The sequence below is a fragment of the Momordica charantia genome (assembly GCF_013281855.1).
Source record: "Momordica charantia cultivar OHB3-1 chromosome 3 unlocalized genomic scaffold, Mcharantia_2.0 BLBB01000003.1, whole genome shotgun sequence".
Taxonomy (NCBI): Eukaryota; Viridiplantae; Streptophyta; class Magnoliopsida; order Cucurbitales; family Cucurbitaceae; genus Momordica; species Momordica charantia.
In genome coordinates, this window is record NW_028275161.1 from 21,181,362 (window position 1) to 21,204,658 (window position 23,297).

Here is a 23,297-nt window from a genome sequence, read left to right on the forward strand (position 1 = left end):
GCTATTTTATTTATGATTATTCGTTCGTATAACAAAATGATTATTGATTAGATTTGGAATGGAGGAGTTTTCTTTCTAACTAGATAACCAGTTTCACAAAAATTGTAAATTAAATGTTTAAAATGAACTCCACAGGTGTTTTGGTGAACAATATATATGGTAGATAATCGAACGATCACAATCACTAGAATAAGCAATAATATATTGGCCTTAAAAAACATAGCAATAATATAATTTTAACTTTTCTAAAAATAAATAATTCTTTTGTTCGAAAGAAAATAATTTTAAGCATGTCCATGTTCGGATTTGGTAAGGACGGTGGAGAATCAACTAGTTGGTATTGGAGATGAAAATTGCCTTCTCTTCTTTCAAACTTTATCAACTTTACGCGAATTAAAAATATCCTTTTTCTCTTTATTAAATTTTTACTAACTAATTGAAAACACAATAATAACAAAAAATAGCTTATGAAAGTGATTCAATTTATTATTTAATTTATTTTGTGTGTATGTGCCCTGTATCTTTTTTTATACAATAATACGTAGAAGTAGAAAATCGAATCCATAACTTTTTAATCAAAAGATAAATGTTGATGACATTATAACAATGACATACTTTCTCGCATACTTTTTAGTGAAAATTATAATTCTTCTCAATTAATTTTAATTAAATAAATCTTACGCCTCAAATAATTATAAGCGATTGTTGTAAGATTAATAAAATCCGACGTATCGAATATTTTCGGATGATATTTTGGGCCTTGCCTAACCAGAGTCGACATGACGTTCGGAAGGCACTGCTTTGTTCTCTTTTCATCCGCACGTTTGTTCTTGTGCTCGTTTCCAAGCCTGATTTCCTCTCTCTACAATTCAATCTCACCCGTTGGCCCAATAACCATACTCCGGCGTGTGACGGCTGCCGGCGTTGCGGAGGCCGCCGCAACTCCGCTCCGTCGACGTTTCATTCTGCGACAACACATATCTACCGCGACCTCTGCCTCTGCAGCTCATCCACAATTTGACTATGACTACTACTGCTACGATGATTACAGAGCAGAGCACGAGCCACGCCTTGATCGACTCGCGCAGCTCCTGTGGAGGACTCGGAAGGCTCGCTCCCGACGAGAGAATTGCAGTTAGTTTTCATTGGAAGCCCGCGCTCGAAGAAGCATCTTTACGCGGAGAAGCTGTCGAAGCTACTAGCAGTTCCTCATATTTCCATGGCCAGCCTCGTTCGCCAAGAGCTTAGCCCTCGCTCGTTCTTACATAGGCAGGTATCTAATTCTTTACTTCATTTTCAACTTGTTGCCACTCTTTTTCTTGCATTTTGCCGTGTTCCGACTCTGAATTCTATAGCTGTTTGCGGCGTTCTTGATCTTATTCTGCGGATCATCTTCTTCCTAATTCACACTTCGTTACGAGTTCAGAAGAATTTGAGGAATACGTTTATAGCTATAAATAGATATTGGCTTACTGCACCTTCTTGATTGTTTCTGCTAGGGAAGATATTCTTTATCTTCGATTGTTCTTTTCGCATTCAATTACAAGAATGTCACCATGCGTTGTGTCCTAAAATCTCTCTTTCAGCTATGCAAACGAAAAGTTCACTCCCTCTTAAAATTTGATATGGTCTTACCACTATTATATATATGAAACTTGCTGCCAACACCTTCGTGACTGTATTTCGTCAAGTTACCAGATACATGAGTCCATGAACTGTATTAAGATTAATTTTCTAGACAATTGCAGAATGAACTAGTCTTCTAAGTTAGAAAGTAATTGTTACTAGTCTCGATTATTCATAAGATGCGTTTTTGTAGACTGATCGTCTCACAAGAGCCTACCTTATTTTAATATATATTATATTTATTTTTGGGTTTTTTGGCAGTAGATTGTGAAGGCTGTAAATTGTGGAACCGTTGAGCCAGAAGACATAATAACCGGTTCGCTGTCTAAGAGGCTGAAAGATGGGTATGACAAAGGTGAAAGCGGGTTTATCTTGGATGGAATTCCCCGTTCACTTTACCAAGCCGTAAGTTCTTTATTCAAATAAGTTCAAATGAACTTGAGCCATCCCTTGAACATGTTTACTAGTTTTCCATCAATTGCTCGTTAAGACAGGCTATAATGATTATGATTGGACTCCCTATCAAGAACAACTTTAAAAAACACAAGGCAAATCAACCCGTAAATGACCAATTCGAGAAGATCATCTAACTCTCCACACTTTTTTAAGAAACCACACAAAATATACAAGATACTCTAGTCTGTACCAAAAATAACACAACAAAGGAACACCAAGGAAAGCCAAAAAACTACCGAAGGGAGTTGTAACTTTCCTTACACAACATTTACAAAGAAACCAAATAAAACAGTAAATTCTAAACGTGGCTGCCACCCACTTTTCCCGTTTTGCTCTTCGTAAACCTTTTGAATTGGAGTTCTAAAAGATTGTTGTTGACTCATTGTGTGAGGCTTTCAGCAAAAATTGAGTAAGATCATGTAGTTATTTTTTTGTGCTATATCTGCAAGATATTAAAATACCTAAAACTTCACGTGTATATGATATTATGTAATTTTATTACTACATGTTATATGAAGGAAAAATGGGACCCTTTCATGAAATTAAGGCCTTAGGTAATGGGTTTGCACATTAATTTCATGAAAGGGTCCCATTTTTCCTTCGTATAATATGCTTTGGACATTTGTTTTCTGCGGCTTTCGTGGATATCATAAGTTGTAAATTTACTGGTTGGCAGTGGCTCTATTCTCCTTCATTAATTTTCCCCTTTTTTCTAGCAGAAAATTGTTGATCAACTTGCTATGATCGATCTAGTTGTCAATTTCAGATGCTTCGACTTTCCTTCCATTAAGAATCACATGGGTAGTTTATCTTCCCATTCTTCCATTCTTGTGAGAAACGAGCTTCTGTTGTACATACGATGGTATAAAAACTGTTAAGGCTGACTAAAGCTTAATGATGAACTAGATTCAGAAGGTGCTTGGAAGAAAAAACTACAAATCTATGCTGAGCAGGTATTTCATTATATCAATATGATCCTCACCTTACATCACTAATATTTCATTGCAAAGTATAGCTTCCTGCTCAACTTAAGTTTGCTTGTTTCTTTCTTTGTTTTGGTTTTATTATTATTATATTTTTTTTGAATCAAAGCTCAACTTAAGTTGGTTAAGACTTAAGAGTACTCGAGAGTCTCACTCTCAACAATTTTCTTCATTACCCTTCTTCCTGGAATCTCATTTTATTCCAGCCCAAATATTTTCCTATTTTTATTTGAGAATGGACGTACAGACCATTAAGCTCCTTGCCGAAATAGCTGAAGTCTCAAGTTTGTGGAATCTTGATTCGTCTGTGATCTTTATTTTCCTTTTGCTGGCGTAATATTTATCCTGTAGTTTTCCATCTCTCACAGCCAGTATGTTGTTTGGATGTGCTGTATTTTGTTTTCCCCTTTACCCATCTACATTTATCACACCACTCTTTCTTTTCAACCCCCCAAATGTATATATATAATTCAAATAGCCCTTTGATACACAAGCACACAATATCCTGAATTCATATTAATTTATATCTCAACTTTGTAATTTCAAACAAAATTAGAAAGCTACCATACATTAATTTTATTATTTTATCTCGACATGACAAATTCTGTTATCTTTCTTCAGACCAAGCCTCTGGAAGATTACTACAGGAAACAAAACAAACTTATCAACATTGAACTTGACAGTGCACCCAGGGAAACTTGGCAAAAACTTCTGGTGGCATTACATCTCCAACATGTGCTTGCGGCTCCTAATTCAGAAAAGAACAGATAAAAATCATTCGGGTACAAATTGCATTCTACCATCATATCCAATCTCAAAATATTTTGTACAAAGGAAAAAAAAAGGAGATGCACAGTTAGCATGTTGTATAGTTTCAGCAAATATAGCGGGAAAAAACCTGTATTGAGCAACATATAGGCCTTAAAGCGAATGATTTGTATGAACTTCAACGTCTGTAAAGAAAGTTGAAGTTGCTCACGTTGTACTTGCTATACTTGAGGCTGTAATTCTAGGATTCCTTGAACTATTGAGGTCATGAAATCCAGTTGTGTTCTTTGACTAATGACATTGTAGTTACTAACTGGTCCCATAGGGGTTCCATGTCTTGACAAATATAAATATGCAATAGAATACGAGAATGTAATAGAAATACACACTCAAAATACATGGAAATTAACTACCATGATTGATTTAGTGGTCATTGGACAGGTAAAAAAGTAAAGGGATTTTGCTAGGTTGAATTCGTGGTGGCGGCCTATTGAAATCCGACAAATTTCTTTGAAAATTTGAGTAGATCAAATGATTACTCATGTGAGTTCGTTCGAAATGTGGACAAACTGGCTTCCACATTCAGGGATATCACCAACAAAAATTTACCATAGGAATTTTGTCCACATTACACAAGAGGTGTATGAATTTGTCGAAAGGGCCCCTGGTGTATGAATTTGTCGAAAGGGCATAGGAATTTTGTCCACATTACACAAGAGGTGTATGAATTTGTCGAAAGGGCCCCAACAATCATTGTAATGTTGGTGGGGCAAAGAAGAGAAAAAGGGACAAATTTGCCTGATGTCTACCTCAATTGGCTAGTGAAGGTCTGTTTATTTGATAGGGTGAATGATCCAATTACTGTATATAGTGTGTTTGAGAGTGATGAATTTGCCTAGCATGATTATAGTGTGTTTGAGACTGATGAATTTGCCTAGCATGATCAATGGAAAGGGGAGTAATTTTGACATTGACAAAAGTGATTTTGATTTCTGCTAAAATCACTTCAAAATACACTCCTAATTTCTTTTCTGAAGGCAGTGCTTTTGATAGATAAGTAAATTCCTCACCACATTAGAGTTTTTTTAATAGATGAGTGATGATAAAACAAAAAAGTTAAGATTTGTGAGGATCAAGTGTTGGTTGAAGGAGAGATAATTGAGTGGCATGTATTGCCAAGTATATCATCTTCTCCCATCATAGAAAATTGTTAAGTATAGCATGCTTATGCTCAAATAAGAATTCTTGGAACAATTAGAGTGAAGAAGGATGGAATTTAGATTTAAAAAATTATATAAGAAGGGTTAAGATTTTGAAATTTTCTCTAACTTGCCCCTTTAAATTTTCAAAATTGAAATATTCTATAGGTAAATAGAAGTTTGAATGTAAAATTTTCTTAAATTTATGGCTCTGACGACTAATATTATGCAAGAAAAGAGTGAGAACTCGCAACTAAGGCATGGGATATATAAAACGTTAATATCTAAGCAATTAACACGTAGGTCAAAATATTATATAACGATTGTGTTATATTTTCTAAGTTTGAAGTTTAAGTTGTATCATGCATGCAGGCATGTGAATGAATGACTATTTTTTTTATAATTTTTATGCGTTAAATTCTTTTCATATGGGAAACAGAAAATGTAAATTGAATAAGGAAGCAACAAAATGTCAAAACGAGTATAGTTCAACGATAATTGATATATATCTCCAATGAAGAGGTTGGGAGTTCGAATCCCCTTCCCTACCTATTGTACTAAAAAAATATACGAAGGTTCATTTCTTTCTTTCTATAAATACTACATAAGGGCCGTTGTCGGTTGTAGACAGATGGGAGGATCACTGTTATAGGTTAAATTCTAAATTCGGTCCTTGAACTGTTAGAGTTGTGTCTATAAAATTAAACATGAGATTTGGTTATAAAATTGAATGTAACACAGAACTGGAGTATAATTTCACCTACTTAGCCGCTCTCCTGTAAGATTGGCAGTTTTCTGAAAGAATCTTGCAAGAAAAGACTATGATGAACAGTAAAATCTTTTGAAGGGATTTACACTTTCGCATCAATGTCAAGAAATGACACGTCCAGAACATCAATCTGCATGCATTCTTATTGAAGTTCTGAGGAAAAAGAAAATTATTTGAGTTTCCTAAGGATGAATAGTATGTAAAAGAGTTGAGACAAAGCTGTTCAGCAATGTGCTTTCAGTAGGAAGGCTGGTTTCATGAAGCAACTTTGGGAAGAGATTTGACTCATTGTTGTGATGCAGAACTATATCTTTGATCACCATCCCTGGAATCTTGGACTTGATTTGCATATTGTAGGTTCCAAAGAACATCCTCCATCGATGGGCGACTCATCTCGGGGGAAATACACCTGTTCATTAGGGGAAAAATCGTCGATAGGGACTCTTGCGAGCAAGTCGCTAGGATGGTTGGATCGATGATTCGCCTCCGCCCCTCCTGGCTGTTTAAACTCATCTGTATGTATGGAAAAACCATTTAGGGCAGCTTGAATTGAACAGTTGGAAGAAATATTGCTTAAGCTCCATTCCTCTATCATAATTAGAGTTTTTATTCTCTTTTGGACCTTTGACAACCAAATGCTATGTATAGCAAGAATCAGAAATTTCATGGCCTACCATTTCCTTTAGTATAGAGGGATCTTTTCTAGCAGATACAGAAGGCGCTACAAGTGCCTCTAGTAGTATAAACCCAAAGCTATATACATCATCCTTCAAGTTCATCATTTGCCTGAAGATAGGTACCCAAGTGAGAAACAGTTGATTTTCTTCAAAAAACAACCAAAATGAAGAAAAAGGATTCTTACCAAGCTTGAGGGCCCTCTCCTTTTGCCTACACAAACAGAAAACACGAGTCATGATCGGCATTTATCGATGATTCAACAGCAGTAAAAGTTAAGTCCTACCAAAGATTTGGCTGGTTCTTCTGAGATAATGGACAATCCATAGTCACTTAACTTTGCCACATTATGCTCATCAATCAAGATATTGTTGATATTTAGTCGGTTGTCGAAGAAACCCGGAATAACTCCGGTGTGCAGGAAGTGTACAGCCTTGGCAACACTGATTAGAATTGCTAATCTTTCAGACCAGTTCAAAGCCTTCTCTACAAGTTCAATAATTTGTTAAACAAAAGAGGAACATTTCTCTGAAGTGGGAAAAGGTTGGTGTGAAATTTGAAATATGTTTAAAGAATCTCGGTCCAAAAATGTGTATAGATTACCAGTGAGATGTCTACGGAAACTCCCATTTGGAACGTATTCGGACACGAGGAAGACATTGATGTCATTGAATTCTTGCCCGTCTCCATCGATGCAGTGACCCAAAAGGCATACCAAATTTGGGTGCCTAAGCTTTCCAAGCATATCCAACCTAAGTTTAAGATTTCTGATTGAAAATTTCTTTGATACAAGCAAGGACCTTATGGCAACTTGAGTCCCATTCTCCAGTCTCCCTTTGTAAAGCTGCAAACCATATCAAAAAGGCATAATATATACAAGAGCTATTTCAAATGGATGAATTTTGCTTATAACTTATGAGAAAAGACTCAGAATAGTTTAAGTACACATACATGGGCAAAAGGATGGAATTCTATTGGAATAGAAAAACTATACCTAGACATTCAAAGCAATTCAACTATGATTTTTAATCATCTTGATCATGTGCATATTTTGTTTAGTGAAATTTCACGTGTAACTTTCAAATAGAAGAAACTTTCTATTTGAACATTGACAATCTGATGAATTATATAAATTCTTATACTCCCAATGCATGGTTTCCCTTCTGAACATTCCTATTCAGAACCCATCTCATGTTCACTTCTCAGCTTATTTGGCTGATGAGCCACTCATAGCTGGTTGACCTTGCTCCATATTCATTAAATTCGAACCGTCAATGCGACAGAAACAAGTCAAATTATTAGAATGTTACCTTCCCATATGAACCATCACCAATGATAGTTGATTCATGAAAATTGCTTGTAGCTTCATTTATTTCCTCTAATGTAAAAGATCGACACAATGGAAGACCTTGGATTCCTAACTTTGCAGCTTGAGAAACAAACCCTGCAAGAAGGAAACTTTGAAATGGTAAATCTCAACATCTTTCAACCAAACCTCCATAGTTCACAGTAGACTAAATTAATGACCATGAATGAAATTTTTGCTGAACTTACTTGCACTTGTTAGAAGTTCAGATGAGAACCCTGCTGCTGAACTATCCTGAACTGATTTCTGCAGTAGATGTTGCTCTGATATTCCTCTAGACCAACATCTTCTACATAAAACGAACCCGAGAGAAAGTAGAAGCACTGATAGCAAGATACCTAGAAGCAAACCCATTACAACTCCTGCATTTTTGCCTCTAGATTGCTCCTGGTGCTGGTGCATATGGTCTGTATCACAATATGATTTCGCATGCTGTTTCCCTACATTAACAGATAAGCAATTCCCATCTACCTTAAGAGTTCGTTTATCGGATTCAATGCCCAAGCATGAAGGCAATCCTCCTGTAAGCATATTGTTAGATATATCAACAAACTGAAGCATGTTGCCACACCTCAGATGGATTGGCAGTGACCCAGATAACTTATTTGAAGAAAGATTCAAGTGGCTAATGTTGGGCAGGGAGAAGATTGTAGCAGGAGGTATGCCAGTCAAGGCATTGTATGATACATCAAGCTGTTGGAGCTGCCTAAGTTGGCCATACTGCTGCGGAATCTCGCCCTGAAACGAGTTTTTCCCGAGTAGAACCACAGTCAATGCCTTCGGTAGCGGAGGCAGTGGTGAATCTATTTTGTTCCAGCTCAAGTCCAGCACACTTAGACCGTGTAAGCGACTTAGATCCGGTAATTCGCCAGATATCTCATTGCCAGACATGTCAAGCTCAGTAAGGGCACCGATGCTCAGGATTGAAGATGGAAATGAATCCTTGATCTTGTTGTTTTTCAAGCTTAACTCTGTCAAACTAGACAATGAATCAAACCAATTAGGCATAGTACCATTGAAGAAGTTGTCATCTAGTTTGAGAGTTTGAAGCTTCACCATGGAAGAAATCTTAGGTGGGATTGAACCAAAAATATAATTGGAGCTCAAATCCAGATATTCAAGTGAATATAATCGATGGATTTTGTCCGGAAGTGGACCCCAGATGCCCAAAGACACAAGGCTAAGAACTCTCAAGTTGTTAAGTCTAGTCAAAGTGGTGATGAAAGAATCAAGCGAGAAGCTCTCTGATAAAGTTCTATTTGGTATTGCAAAACCAATGAACTCGTCAACTTTTCCTTGAGCATCACCCTCAATTCTAAGCTCAGTGACAACATTTTCCTGGCATGTTACGTTAACTTGAGGAACAAAAGAGAGCGTGCAAAAGTCTACTCTGTGATCAGTCCATGATTCCAGCTGCTTTGGGTACTCCAAGTGCTTCCTCAGCTGGAGAAGCACTTGGGCTTGAGAGGCTTGCAATTGGTAACCTCCAGCAAATAAAAAAGTCCAAGCAAAGCAGAGAAGCAATACCAAAGCATATTTCCCCATCAAAGATTCTTCAGACGATGATCTTCTCCACTTCTTCTTCAACCAGCCTCTGTTTCAGAAACATCAGAATGGTGAAAACTGAAAACCCAATGTTTGTGATTGTAGTAGAAGAAGAAGAAGAAGCTCGTCAAACTTGGGTAGCTGAGAAAGTTACAGCCCAATAAATGAAACAGAAACAGAGAGCAGAAATTGAAAAATGGTGAAGTAGAAGTAAAACCCACCAATTATAATGTTAGAAAAACAGGAGACGACGAACAAATCGAGTCATTATTGAAGCAAAAACCAGCAGAGACCGAGTGATTCGTGCTCACTGTTTCTCTTCTGTGGATTGTCATTTCGAAAAATCACAAAGCAGTGAACTGGGCCACCTGAAGAAGACACATTTAGTTTTTGCACATGCTTCTTTTTCTCTTTTCTCTCTCTTGAAAACTATGGAAAAATGGGGTTTTGTAGGGATGGGTTCTGGGGTGGAAAGTGTCTCTCTTTCTGAGCTGGGGGCACAGTGAGCAGAACGAGGGTGTGGCTGTGAGTGGAATCCACCACGCCATCCTTAATATACTTTCACAATTTGGGATCTGATCTTATTTTTAGTTATGTCCAAGTTAAATTACGAATTCGACCCTCATCCTTATTTAAAGTTATAATTTGGTCTCTATAATTTGAGTTTAGTTTCGAGTTTGATCGTGAATTTGTTAGATCAAATGAGACCACCAATTCCTAAATTATGTTTTGTCTACTAAAAAATCATTTATTTACTTATACTTTTTCACAAAGTATTATATAGTCCACGAGAATAGTTGGTCGAATAAAAAGTATCAATCTATTGTTACATAAAAGAATATTTGTCAGTATGATAATAATACATGATTTGACCAAACTACAATTATCAAGTTACAATAGGTTCAAAACTTTTAGTAGATAACTTTAACTCAGCTTCGACCACATAGGATTTCGAATCCTTGCATAAAAATATAAAATATTTGATTGATCTAAGTTCATGTAATTTATCTTTTTTCTATAGATTGTTCAAATTAAATAGCAACAATGATCAATTTTAGCCCAAACTTTTTTTCTTTATTTATTAGCCAACTTGAAAGGTGCTCTCAATGTACTAGCACATACACCAAGACATTACATTAATTGTGGCGGGTCCAATAATTTCTAGAATGTTGTTGTCATGACGTTGATCCAGATTATGCGACTACAGCATCTACATAACTCCAAACATACACGTCAAAGCGAACATAATTCTGCAGTAATTAATATATATCTCCAACTAAAATGTTGCGAGTTCAATCCCCTACCTTATATGTTAGTATTTAAAAAAAAAAAAAAAAAACTCCAACACGCCATAAAGTCAAATCCGATAGTACTCCTCTATTCGTATTCGTTTAATTATTATATTCTTAATAAGTTTTTAAAGTATTAGCTCTAGATAAAGAGAAAATGGAAAGGATAAAATAATTATTGCCCATTTACACTTACATTTTTGTTAAATTATACAAGAGCATGTTTCTTAATCATTTGAAATTTTTCTTTTTTAGTACATCACTCATTTGCATTTTTTTAAATGCATGAAAAATGATGGTAAATCAAGCCAAGTGATGTAATGCAATAAAATGTACTATTACTCTTTCAATAATATTTTTTATTATCAACATAAGTAGAGTTTAATTAGTTAAAATATATATCATTAACCAAAAGTTTGAAGATTTGAATCAACGCCTCAAAGTTAAACTAAAAAAAATAATTACATTATCATCGAATTTAATTTCTCCAAATAATTTTTAATCTTACATCCATTGAGAATTAGCTATGAGCAATAATTGAAAATGGTAAGATTAGGGTGGATTCTCTATTATGACCCTATTTCAAGCGGAGGTTTTTTTTGTCCCTCGTTTATGATAAGGTCCTGTAGTGCCAAACTTGTACAAATTATTGTCATCTCTAAAACTAGCATAATTAATATTTATTGTGATTTAAAAAACTAAATATTTCTCAAGCTGCAAGCTAGATAACCAGACAATTATCTTGTTCAATTCTAAATATTCAAAATTAGGAGAAGCACCTTATTTTCCCCCCATTTTATAGGGCACAAAAATAAATTAAGCAACTTGTTTGAGGATAGTTCCAAATTCCAATCCAAAATTAAATAATATTAAAACTCAAAGCTAATAAACAAAGGAATAAATGTTGGGCATGGCCTTCTTGGAACCAGCCATTTCTGCTCCCAACATTGACAGGCTGTCTCCCATATGAATTTAGCAAAAACCCATGCAATTGCAAACAAACAATGCCAATATCCTTGGGGATTTTTTAAAAACAAACAAATAAATAATAAATAAAAAGGAGCAAATTTTTTTACCTTTTCCATTTTATTTTTTAACTTTTAAAATTTTCACTTTGGACATGGATTGTCCTATCAGCACTCTCAAAAGTCAGAAGTCAGAAGACAAATTTATTTAGAATTATCCTGTCCTAAATTTAAAATTAATTTTATTTTAACATTTTTTTTTCCCTCCCAACACTGCAAAAAGGAGGGTAAAATCCATCGTATCGTCCAACTTCACCGTAGACATGATACTAATGACTGCCTTGTGTTGTAGGACATGCAGCAGGAGCAGATCGTGTATTTAATATCGCAATAAATACATGGTTTAAATACTATTTTTCATCGTGTATTTTTTTTTTACTTTTATTCATTTTGGTTTACATATTTAATTTTTATATTTTCAATTTCTTTTTTAGTTTAGTTCATGGATTTCTTATACACTGTTTTGGTCTACGTAACAATTTTGATTCCTTCGCTTTCGTTTTTATCTCATTTTTATATCATAATTGCACTTAACTTACTAATTTTTTTGAAATGTAGAAAATGTTTTGTATTAAAGTACATCCGTTGTATATAAATTTTGTGTCAAAACACTCAACGAATATGAATGACAATTAACAAGTCTATTCCAAATTATTTTATTATTATTATTATTTTGATATATTCGTGAGTGTTCGGACCAACTGTCCGACTCCCTCATATTTGGTTGCCAAAGAAATTCGTAAGATATTATTAAATATTAGGTAAATGGCCATCGTGGTTTAAACTATATTCTCTCTAAATCTTTTGCTATTTATATTGGCCTTCATTGACCCACTAGCACAACCTATATTATAAACAAACTATATAAACACGACTTTAATTAAGTGTCAATTCCAGCCTAATTCAATTGACGATGTATTAATTACTATTTTAGAGTATGATAGTTCAATTTCTCATTTCATAGTTGTTGAACTTATTTAAATAAATTAAAATAAAAAAAAACTTCCAATTAGTTAAGTCAACTTTTTTAATCCATAAACCTAAAAAGATTTTTATGAGAAGCTACTTGTTTGGGAACTGGAATAGAAAAAGTTATGTCAAGAAAATTATGGCCGCCGTATTTCTTCGGATCGCCGCCGTGGCACGACGGAAGCTGCGAGTTTCCCCTTGACTGGGCAACGGTGGGTCCCACCGGCCTGTCTCCGTCAAATAATTCCGATAAATCGACAACTGGACTTGTTTTTAGTTTTTACACAGAATTAATATTTTCCAAATCCTCAATTATTGAGATCCGTCTTCTGAAAATATGGACCCACTCGAGGTTCCAGACGACAAAATTTTCTATCCGGAAATTTTCGAGTTGACTCATAAACATTTTCACTGATCTTACGAGACAACCACTTGATCTTCCAGCCCAAAAAAGGAGGAGAATCTCTTTTGCCAGCTCCTTATAAATGGACTCCGTCTCCCAAAGAGAATCCATTATTTTGACTAACTTATCCATCATTTTTAGATTACTCTCTTCTTCCCTCTTCAGAGTCAGAAACGCTCAGGAAAGGAGCAGGGGTTGTGCGCCCTCCGCCCTATCAACCTAATAATAATGAAGGGCTACCATATTTAGTTACCAATAAAATATCTAAAAATTTGATTACTAGATTAGAAGTCTAACTATGTTTGTATATTTTTTGTTTTTAGTACAGTAAATCTAGGATGAGAATTTGAACATCTAACTAGAATGAGTTAATATCTCACTTAACTATGTTCACATTGCGTTCTCAAAATTTAATATATAGTTTGAAAGACTTGAGAATTTATTGTAATCCTCTGATTTCAATCTATATAATCAGTGTTTTTAAAAATCTTGGTCAGTTCAAATGTCAATTTTAGATCTAGTCTCTCAAAAAAGATTTGAAATAAGGTCCCTCAAATTGTGTGGTTATAATAGAGTGCATTAAAAAAGGTTTTCTAGTGACATTACAACTTTCCCTCAATTGTCAACAAATGTTCTTGATGACACAATTGTTTCCCTTTTTAACTTTTATTGCTTCTATCCATTGTCAAATAATTATGATAATGTTAGTGAGTTGGATTTTACTTTTTTCTCTCTTTTGAGTAACTAGTGTGAGTGATAGACTAAAGGAATAATTTTCATTTCCATTCCCACCCTTTACTTTAATTTAGATAATTTTGAGGCATGTTTGAGAAATTATGATTTGAAATGATTTTTTGTACGTTTAGTTTAACCTATATACATAAAATTTTAATACAAATTTATGGTTATATTTCATGAGATTTACTGAAGGAAGTGTTACATTAAACTATGATTGAAATAAATATAATAAAAATAAAAATGAAGGATGTCATTTTTTAAAAGTAAGATCGAAATAGACTTTTCGAGAGTACAAATATTAAAATGATGGGTTTTAAAAGTAGGAGAAAAAATATCGACGTGTCACGTGTCGTTAAACAAATTGGCTAAAGAGTCCAAAGTATAACACTTGGAATATCGTGTGCCAAAGTACAGAAAAACCTAAAGGTAAGATCGAACTATCTCTAAGCAAGTTGGGAATTTCTTAGTAGATTCTCGACGTTCTAACGTGTTATGTGATCAAACAACGATTACAGCCGCTATGCATGTATAAATATCCGAGATAATTCCATCTTTTAGTGCGTGTGGATCTGAACATAAATTATACGCGAAATAGATAAGTCTAAAACTTCAATTCATTTGAAGAGAATCATCGACTAAAGTAAATTAAGCTGAGAATACAATCGTAAAAATGTTGCGTAAAGATGTTGGCGCGTATGATGAGACCCGCGTAAACTGCAATCCCAACGAGGGGTTTAATCAAGCTATATTTTTCCCGCCGACGATAAACCAAGCGGCCGGCGAATTGACAATTCGGAGTTCGCCTTCATGGAATCACTGTATCTTCTATTTTGTGGTGTACGAAATTCAATCTCCGATTTGTACCGTTTCGGAACTGCCTTCCATTCTTTTGATCGGCTTTCGGTGCCCTCAACCAATGTAATGTGGTCTCTGAAGGTTAAACGTTTCTTTCATTCATATATTAACACTGTATCTGGCGAGGATTTTAAGTTCGATCATATATTTATGTTGTTCTGTACTTGTTATTGAGCTTGTTTTTCGGCTAGTTACAGTAATTGTTATACATTCCATTCGAATTTTTGATTTTAGACATTCTCTGATTGGTCATGATGTGCGAATCTATGAGCAGTGACCTCTGCACATCATGGTTATGGCGATCTAAACTAGTTTGTTTCCTTTTCGGGCTCGGATTGGGATTTAATAATCTACTCAAGCTTAAAAGTTATCAAAAGTTTGTTTACTAAAGCTTCAATTGCGGTTCGGAACTATCACTTAGACTATGCAATTGGATGAGTATATATTCACCTCTCTTCCTGACTTCATTTTCAAAAAATAATTCTCTGCTTTGCCTACTGATCTTTGATATGGTTATAGTCATGCTCTGTCCGATGTGAGTTCACCATGACTGGGTTGCTATCGGTTTCATCTGAATTCCTGATTTCATTTGTAATGTATTTATTCTCGACTTCTCACCACGCTTATTCATCATGGTTGCATATCAGTTACTCATGACTGATGAGTTGAGCAACTTCCTGGAATTTAATCTACCAAAAGTTGAAGTAGGTGAAAAGTTCAACTTAGGACTTGCTGAACCTAAGATCACAAAATTTTCAAGAAACAAAAATCCCTTGCCAAAGTCACGAGTAACGACTTTGTTCTTGAGCTACTCTGTGGAGCGTGCTTGCATTTTGATAGTTTTATCTAAGACTTGAAGATTTGCATTTCCGTTGCGTCAACTTGAGTTGTTACAAGATCTATAATCTTCTTTGAGCACTTGTCCCCATCTATATTTAGCCTGGGGACCTGGAAAAGGCACAACTTGGACCGGGGCATAGCTACAGCATGTCTAAAGTTAAGTTCAATGTTAATCGATCTGATAACATTGCGATTCGAGCATCTTTCTTCTAGATACTCTTGATAAGGATATCATGTCGACAAGGGTGGACTAGGTATGGAATGGGGGTGTGAGAAATCCCAGCTCAGCAAATACAATTTGCCTTTTGCTCTCATTAATGACAGTCAGTTGAGCTAATATAGATACACAGACTAGCCTTTAAGAAGTAATTTTTTAAGGAACATACCTCAATGAAACTTTTTCTTGTTCTTTTTTGCAGAGTGATCTTAGGGTTGCTTTTTTTTGGGAAGTTTGGTGGTGGCTTATTTGATTCATTTCCCCAAGGACGGTATTCATGGCATTTTATGGAGCTGGTCAAGATTGTCAATGATAACGATCTCTATGCCAAACTAGCAAAATTTATTGACGATAAATCTAAGATGTCTGAAGTTCAAATTGCAGGATAGATTCAGATACTCGGTGATGAGGACAAAGCAAAGGGGATTGTTGAGGCCGCCAAGGCATCCATGAGTATTGCATAGGATTCCATCCCTGCCAATGAATCAACAATTGGAAGTGCTTATTCTTGATAAACCTTAATTATGGTTTTAACTCTGAGGAATATTTCTGTTTCCTTCAATTAACCGCAGGGTAGAATTTCTCTCCAGTGGACTTGATAAACGTTCAACAGATCAAAGACTGATGGATCTGTCTCAGTACAGGAAGAAGCTGTATGGCTACCTGGTTGCTAAAATGAATGATATTGCACCCAATTTGGTGCTGAGAAGGGCCAGAAGGCTCTCTTCAGGAGTTCTACTCGAATTCATCCTATCTCTTGTGGGTTTTGCTAATACAGCCTGACGTTTCCTTACGTTCAAATTTTAAATACCATTTTCCGATTGGATTTTTCTCGGTTGGTGGTTTCAGTGCAGGATGGTTGCATTCATTAACTCAGAGGATGCTTTTGTTTGTTTAGCAGAGATTTGTATTTTTATTGTCTTTTAACCTTATTTCAGTCTCCTCACCAGTACTTTTTCATCTAGTGTAGGGCACTAAAAGCTAAAGGTAATATGCCCAAGTAATGGTTTGATATTCCTTTCCTCTATCATTGGTCGAGCATTGCAAGGAATGAAGGTTGAATGGCTCTTTTTCTTGCTAACAAGTGATCAAATGCAACTTGCCTCAACTAGTTTGCGGGTACATTTTTTCTGTCACCAGTAACTACATCTCTTTGGTTTGTCTGAGAATGGAAGTGTTTGTTTGTACTTTAGTTTTCCAGATGCATCTTGGTATCATATTAACTTCGGGACGAAGCAGATATAGAGAATCCCAAAAACTTGCTATAAAAAATGTTATCATTCCTTTGGACTTTCGAATTTTAATATATATGAATAACAAAGGTTGTAGAATCAGAGATGTAAAACAAAGTGAATACCACTGATGAATCATTATGTGAGAAGTTGAGGAGGGAACAGTGAAGATGGGGGCAGGAGAATGCACCTAATGACAAGAAAAAAGAAAGAAAATAAACGAGTCAAGGATTTGAGAACATAGATGAATAAATGTTCTGGACAGTAGTTAATTGGGGTGAAGAACAAAGGCAATGCCTATTTTAACTGGTATCCATTCCTTGCCTGTACCATGCTGTAATTATGACTCTATCAATTTGACAGGTACTTCTCCTGAAGATGCCTTGGTATATGAAGTCTTCAACTTGTAATTTGAAACTCCAAGCTTCTTAGAGGTAAATTTTGAAGAATCGTCTGCCTGCAAACTTTTTGCAGATCTACTTTCTTTTTTTTTTTTTTTTTGGGTCCTTTCCCCATGTAATCTTGTTTGGTGGTACAGGTTTGGAGTTATGTGGTTCCTATTCTCACCTACCCCCATGGGAGTTAAATAGGGAAAGGAAAATGAAAGTGAGAACCAAACCACCTCTCAATCCAACCGGCCTACCTACCCGCCCACCTTAGCAGTTAGCAGCATCAATTTCCTAATGAACCACAGGTGAAATTACGCATTCAATCTGACAATAATGCTTGGGTGTATGGTTCAAATTAGAGCCAAAATTGACTTTTTATTTCTCTATAACGTTTCTTATAGTGTCATTGTGAGGAGGAGAAATGAGTGGGAACTTGAACCTTTTTTTTCTTTTTCTCTAATTCAACCATTATATAGGGGAAGGAAACCAAATCATCACCCTTGTTCAAAGCTGATACATGTTTTATGTACTTGGTTACGCTCGGATTGACATTGTGAAGGAGCTCGAATTGAGATTGTGAAGGGAAGAAAAGAATGGAGTTCCTTCAAGGAATTTGGGCTCTGTTCTTTTGTTTATATTTTCTTAGGATTCAACGGATGGATGGTTGAAGGAAAATATTGAAGAATTATTATTTTTTTCTAAGTTTCTTTTGAGACGAGGATGACTGATGAGATTTATGAAAATGTTTGATTGTTATATTCAAGTTTTTTATGAAAATATAAATATTGTCTTGTGTTAATTGGAATAAAGTAATGTTAATATTTTTGTTGTGGACTTCACATTTCACTTCATTCATTTCTTTTATGATTGCTAGTAATTTTTTTAGTTAATTATATATTTTTAATCTCCATGTTTCAATCTAACTTCTGATTCCTATATTTTTTTAATGAGCCTCATTGGTCTCTATTTTATGACTAAATTGATATAAACTTCAAAAAAAAAAAAAAACTAACAACATTAATGAGGGAAAAATACAAACACAGTGCTGCAAAATATTTGTGGTGTGATAAATAAGCTTAATAATATAATATATTTTTTCTTAACGGTGTGAATTTTGGTAAGTCAATATTAGTTGAAAAACATCAACTTGAGATAATAAGAAGAAGAAAATCAACTTGAATAAGGTACTAAAGCATTCTTTTATAGAAATATCTATCCAACTTTAATTATAGAATAAGAAAATAATATCGGTAGAGACTGATTTAACCTATTTTGATTTATGTATTTTTCAATTTGCTTCGATTTGTTTTATTGAACTTTTTTGTACAACATGTGGAGCGGACGATCGAACTCACAGCCTCTTGGTTCTAGAGTCGAGCTATTTTTGGCTTCAAAATGTTCATTTTGGTTTATATAATTTCAATATTTGTTTATAGGTTCAAAACATTTTAGTTGTCGTATTTTTTAAAAATGCCCGTGATTCTTAACACAAATTTTATAGACAATGAAAAATTTTTCATACAAATTTATAGTTATATTTTAAGAAAAGATATTAGAACTAATATAGACATTTCAAAAACTCTAACGACCAAAATAAAAATCATTTTAGAAATTAAGCACCAGCATTTTGCAAGTACAAAAAAGTAAATGAAAATAAATATTGGACAAAAAAATATATATAATGTAAATAGTAAAATTATTTATCAAATATATAAATAAATGAAAATATATATTGGACTAAGATATATAAATAATATAGACATTTCAAATGGTAAATAAGTACTATATATATGCGGTGGATGGATGATCAAATTCATACTAGGTGGATAGATTATCAAACTTATAATTTATTGGTTGGAGATATATTTCAATTACTGCTGTATGCTCGTTTTAGCATGAAAATAGTAGATGAGAATACACATTGGACTGAAAATAATAATAATAATAATAATAATAATGTACCGGTTTATCAAAGTTAGGCAATAAAATAAATTCAAATCTAAGGCACCTACTGATTAATTAGAATAATTTAATAGGTATGGAAAATTCAAATCGGACAAAAATAGTCTCGTCTCTCGAGGGAAACGCAGGTCACCAGAGTCAAAAGCAGGGGCATAACTGTCATTTCGATAATCCTCGGAGTCAAAGTCGAGGGCATTGCTGTCATTTCAATAATATTTGGCAACGACCGATGCTTGAGTTCAAAGCATCGTATACGCCTTTTCTTAAAGACCTTCAAAATCTCTGCTTTGGGGTTCTCTGCCCAAAACCAACCTCTTTTGGAAATCGGTTGAGGGGACGGGAAAAAGAAAAGAAAAGAAAAAAAAAAAGCTTCGGAGCAGAGCAACAATGGCGGGGAATTCGGCAGCAGTGGCCTTAGAAGACGTGCCCTCCGTCGATCTTATGACGGAGCTTCTCCGCCGTATGAAGTGCTCCTCAAAGCCCGACAAGCGCCTCATTCTCATCGGTAATTTTACTCTGAGTTTCGTTTTCTATGCTTTTATACTTTGATTTCTCGCTTTGTGTTTGCTTCTGGGTGAATTCGTGGTAATCTTGAGGAGTTGAGGCGTTGGATGGATGCAAAGGGGCCAGGGTTTGCATCTATGGCTCTAATATCCTGTTTTTCTCCCTTTCAAATTGTTGAGCTGCTGACTCGGAATCTGGATTTTAACTATTTTTTCAAGTTATTTTTGCCAGGGCTAATGGGTTTAGCTTCTTTAGAAAAATCCCATTTCAAGTAAAAGGCTAACGTTTTTACTTGCATCCTTCTAAGGGATTTGAGTTTTATAAAGCTCTAGTGAAAAGGGAATTCATCTTCTAGTTCTCTTTGCTCGTGTTCAGTTGCATGCTGTTTGTTTATGTCGGAGAGAAAATTATTTGGGACTTGTCTTTTCATTATCTTATCTTTTTCGATATCCAATCCCATAGTTTTGAGGAAAAAAATAGAAAATCAACTGAAAGAGTTTGTGAACTGCACATGGTTCTAGTTAATATCTGTTTGCACATTGCAAAATACACAAGTATTATGGATTATGCGATAACTTCATGAATTAACGCACAATGGTTGGTCAAGCTTTAAGAATATTTGGATGTTACTAAGCAACCGTGTTTAATTCCTACTCCCAATTAGGACCTCATTGGAAATATATGCTGCTAAAGAGTATAAACTCAAAATCTTTATTCCCAAACTGATTAAATATGAATACTTCCCTATGTCCATGGTTTGTGAGAGAAGGGATAATGGGATAAAGGAATCTAGAAGGAAAACCCGTGCAGAAATGGATTGTAGGGACTCTTGTGCTTTCAAAGGCATCTAATGGGGTTAAAGAATTTAGAAAGGAAACTAATATGGTGAGGATTATGGATGGAGTCGTATGTTACTTTTTGAAGTATGAGACATCTAGTGGGACAGAATTCTGGTTTCTTTGTACTTGTAACATTATTCTGATTGGAGTGCTTGCCACTCTCGTCAAAGGGTTTTCATTCAATTGTATGGTATGTTGTAGTTTCATCCATTTATTGATTTTTAGTCATTATCATGAATATTTGGTGCTGTTGCAGGTCCACCTGGATCAGGTAAAGGGACCCAATCACCAATCATCAAGGATGATTACTGCTTGTGCCACTTGGCTACTGGTGATATGTTAAGAGCTGCTGTTGCTGCTAAAACTCCTCTTGGTGTCAAGGCTAAAGAGGCTATGGATAAGGTAGAGGCTTTCCTCATGCTTTTTGCTATTAATTTCTTTTCCATGGTTCATTCTAGTTTTATTTTTGCTCTCTCATTAAAGATTTGGATTTCTATATATTGTAGGGTGAACTTGTGTCTGATGACTTGGTTGTTGGAATCATCGATGAGGTAATGAAGAAACCTTCATGTCAGAAAGGCTTCATTCTTGATGGATTTCCAAGAACTGTAGTTCAAGCGCAGAAGGTGTGAGATTCATTGGAATCAACATATATATTCTGTTTTCTTTGCATATTAGTATATATTTTGTGTCCATGTGCAAGTATTATGTTTTTGAATTACTCCGTTGCAGCTTGATGAGGTGCTTGAAAAGCAAGGAGTGAAAGTTGACAAGGTGCTCAACTTTGCCATTGATGATGCAATTTTGGAGGAGAGGATCACTGGGCGATGGATACACCCATCCAGTGGCAGAAGTTATCACACAAAATTTGCTCCTCCAAAGACTCCTGGTGTTGACGATGTAATAAAATCCTTATAACATAATCTTTCAGTAGAAATCAAATCGAAGTTGATATTTCACCCATGTTAACTATACATGTGTGTTTTGATGAGCTGCAGCAAAAATTCATAACCATCTTGTTTTGTGTTCAAGGTAACTGGAGAGACTTTGATTCAACGCAAGGATGATACTGCCGCTGTACTGAAGTCACGCCTGGAAGCATTCCACAAGCAGACCAAGCCAGTATGGTTGCTTTATGTTCTTGTTTTGATCTCATCAATTAGGAAGAGGAAAAGTGTGCATTCTTATGATTTTGTGATATGAAACCATCTGGTAGACACTAATAACTCGAAAAAAAAGTCACGAGCTTACATTGAACTGGAGAACTCAATAACTGAACAAATGTTAGCATAGTCATCAATTCTGTGGTCAGAAGATGTTGAGTTTGCCTTTACGTTTCTAAATTTTCTGGAATTTCAGGTGATTGAGTATTATGGCAAAAAGGGTCTTGTTGCTAATCTGCACGCCGAGAAGCCTCCGAAAGAAGTTACGGCCGAGGTTCAGAAAGTGCTGTCCTCATAGAAAGAGCTCATTTGCAGGAAAAATGAAGTTTCTGAGTCCCCAGTCATTTTTACTACTTTCTAGTCCACCCTGCTGTTGAATTGTCTGATAATATTCCTCATTTGTTTTTCAATCTTCGAACTTCCATTTTACGGCTGCTATGATCAAACTTTTTGAGGGCTGAATGAGTCTGAGAATCATTAGAAATAAAATGTTTTCTTGGAAAAAAAAAGATAGCCATGCACTGATTGAGTTCAAATTTCTATTCCTTCTCTTTATTTAATTATCATTATCATTATTATTTGTTTTAAAGAAATCTGCCTTCTGTATTATCTCTCTTTGTTGACAGTAACCCGTGCATTATGGATTGAGGAAGAAGCCTGAGCTCAGTGGAAAGCAAGATATTGAAATGTGGGAGATGAAATCACAGGGTTTGATGAAATTGAATTTAAAAAAACAAAAAATTGAAATTGAGTTCTTTCCATTGATCTAGTAAGGCAGATGCTTTTTTTTTTTTTTTTTTTTTTTTTTTGCATTTGAAAGCCTTTTACTAGAAATGGTTTATCTCTTGAAAGCCTTTTACTAGAAATGGTTTATCTCACGTAGTATTGTCTGGGCTTGGTTTGGGATTATTGTCTCGTCGTGCTAATCACATGGCAACCATAGTAACACATTACACAAATACATAGAGTAAATCGTAAGGACAAATACATAGAGTAAATCGTAAGGGTTTTGTTTGGTAATGTTCTTATTTTTTATTTCTGGTTTTTTGTTTATCCTTTAATAAAAGAAATATAATTTCATTGGATAATTATTTACTATTTTTTTTTCTGTTTTCCTTTTTAGTTAAAATAAGATACATGTTTCACTTCAAAAAGTATACTAAAAGTTTTATATAAAAGTTAATTTTTTTAAATTAAATATTAAAAACATTTATGTTATATTTATTTTTTTTAATATTTATTATGCATTTTATAAATCTATATAATGTTTGGTTTATATTTTGGAAAAAACTGAAACTGGAATAAGAAACAAGAATTTTTGTGCCTATTTGGCTTTTGGTAATGTTTTTATTTCTTTTTTTATTAAACATAATTGCATGCCCCAACACTATGGATTCAGGAGTGATAAAATAATATTTTTATTATAATTTGGAACAGATTGAAAATGGAAATAAAAAATAAGGAACCTGTTTCAAAATTTCTACT

General features: G+C 34.8%; 3 protein-coding genes and 1 long non-coding RNA gene across 7 annotated transcripts; 3 read left to right on the forward strand and 1 right to left on the reverse strand.

The window, feature by feature from the left end:
- The first annotated feature begins 120 nt into the window (after positions 1-120).
- Positions 121-4,128, forward strand: LOC111008637 (putative adenylate kinase 7, mitochondrial). Its single transcript, XM_022281383.2, is given in 6 exon segments — positions 121-1,082; positions 1,085-1,273; positions 1,891-2,031; positions 2,802-2,883; positions 2,989-3,035; positions 3,687-4,128. Coding segments are annotated over 6 exon segments (912 nt in total). The 5' UTR covers positions 121-779; the 3' UTR covers positions 3,837-4,128.
- A 1,724-nt stretch (positions 4,129-5,852) lies between these two features.
- Positions 5,853-9,898, reverse strand: LOC111008975 (Leucine-rich repeat protein kinase family protein). Of its 2 annotated transcripts, none has more exons than XM_022281861.2 (8): positions 9,609-9,898; positions 8,031-9,436; positions 7,787-7,920; positions 7,080-7,320; positions 6,763-6,962; positions 6,664-6,689; positions 6,476-6,587; positions 5,853-6,314 (listed from the first exon to the last, which is right to left on the reverse strand). In XM_022281861.2, the coding sequence occupies exons 2-8, from the start codon at positions 9,385-9,387 to the stop codon at positions 6,087-6,089; spliced, it is 2,298 nt and encodes a 765-aa protein (XP_022137553.1). In that variant the 5' UTR covers positions 9,388-9,436; positions 9,609-9,898; the 3' UTR covers positions 5,853-6,086. The 2 variants fall into 2 exon arrangements, with proteins under 2 accessions (XP_022137553.1, XP_022137554.1); XM_022281862.2 differs by having other exon boundaries at positions 8,031-9,528.
- A 4,390-nt stretch (positions 9,899-14,288) lies between these two features.
- Positions 14,289-18,143, forward strand: LOC111008607 (uncharacterized). Of its 3 annotated transcripts, none has more exons than XR_015789581.1 (5): positions 14,289-14,747; positions 15,926-16,842; positions 17,319-17,389; positions 17,494-17,649; positions 17,821-18,143. It is a non-coding gene; the product is annotated as an uncharacterized LOC111008607 (long non-coding RNA). The 3 variants fall into 3 exon arrangements; XR_015789582.1 differs by having other exon boundaries at positions 14,289-14,729; XR_015789583.1 differs by lacking the exon at positions 14,289-14,747 and adding an exon at positions 14,762-15,760.
- Positions 18,144-19,572: 1,429 nt separating this feature from the next.
- On the forward strand, positions 19,573-22,348 carry LOC111009068 (adenylate kinase 4). The gene is made up of 6 exons (XM_022282000.2): positions 19,573-19,811; positions 20,906-21,051; positions 21,156-21,275; positions 21,382-21,549; positions 21,682-21,771; positions 22,009-22,348. Exons 1-6 carry the CDS (start codon positions 19,694-19,696, stop codon positions 22,108-22,110), a joined length of 744 nt encoding a protein of 247 aa, XP_022137692.1. The 5' UTR covers positions 19,573-19,693; the 3' UTR covers positions 22,111-22,348.
- The last annotated feature ends 949 nt before the right edge of the window (positions 22,349-23,297 follow it).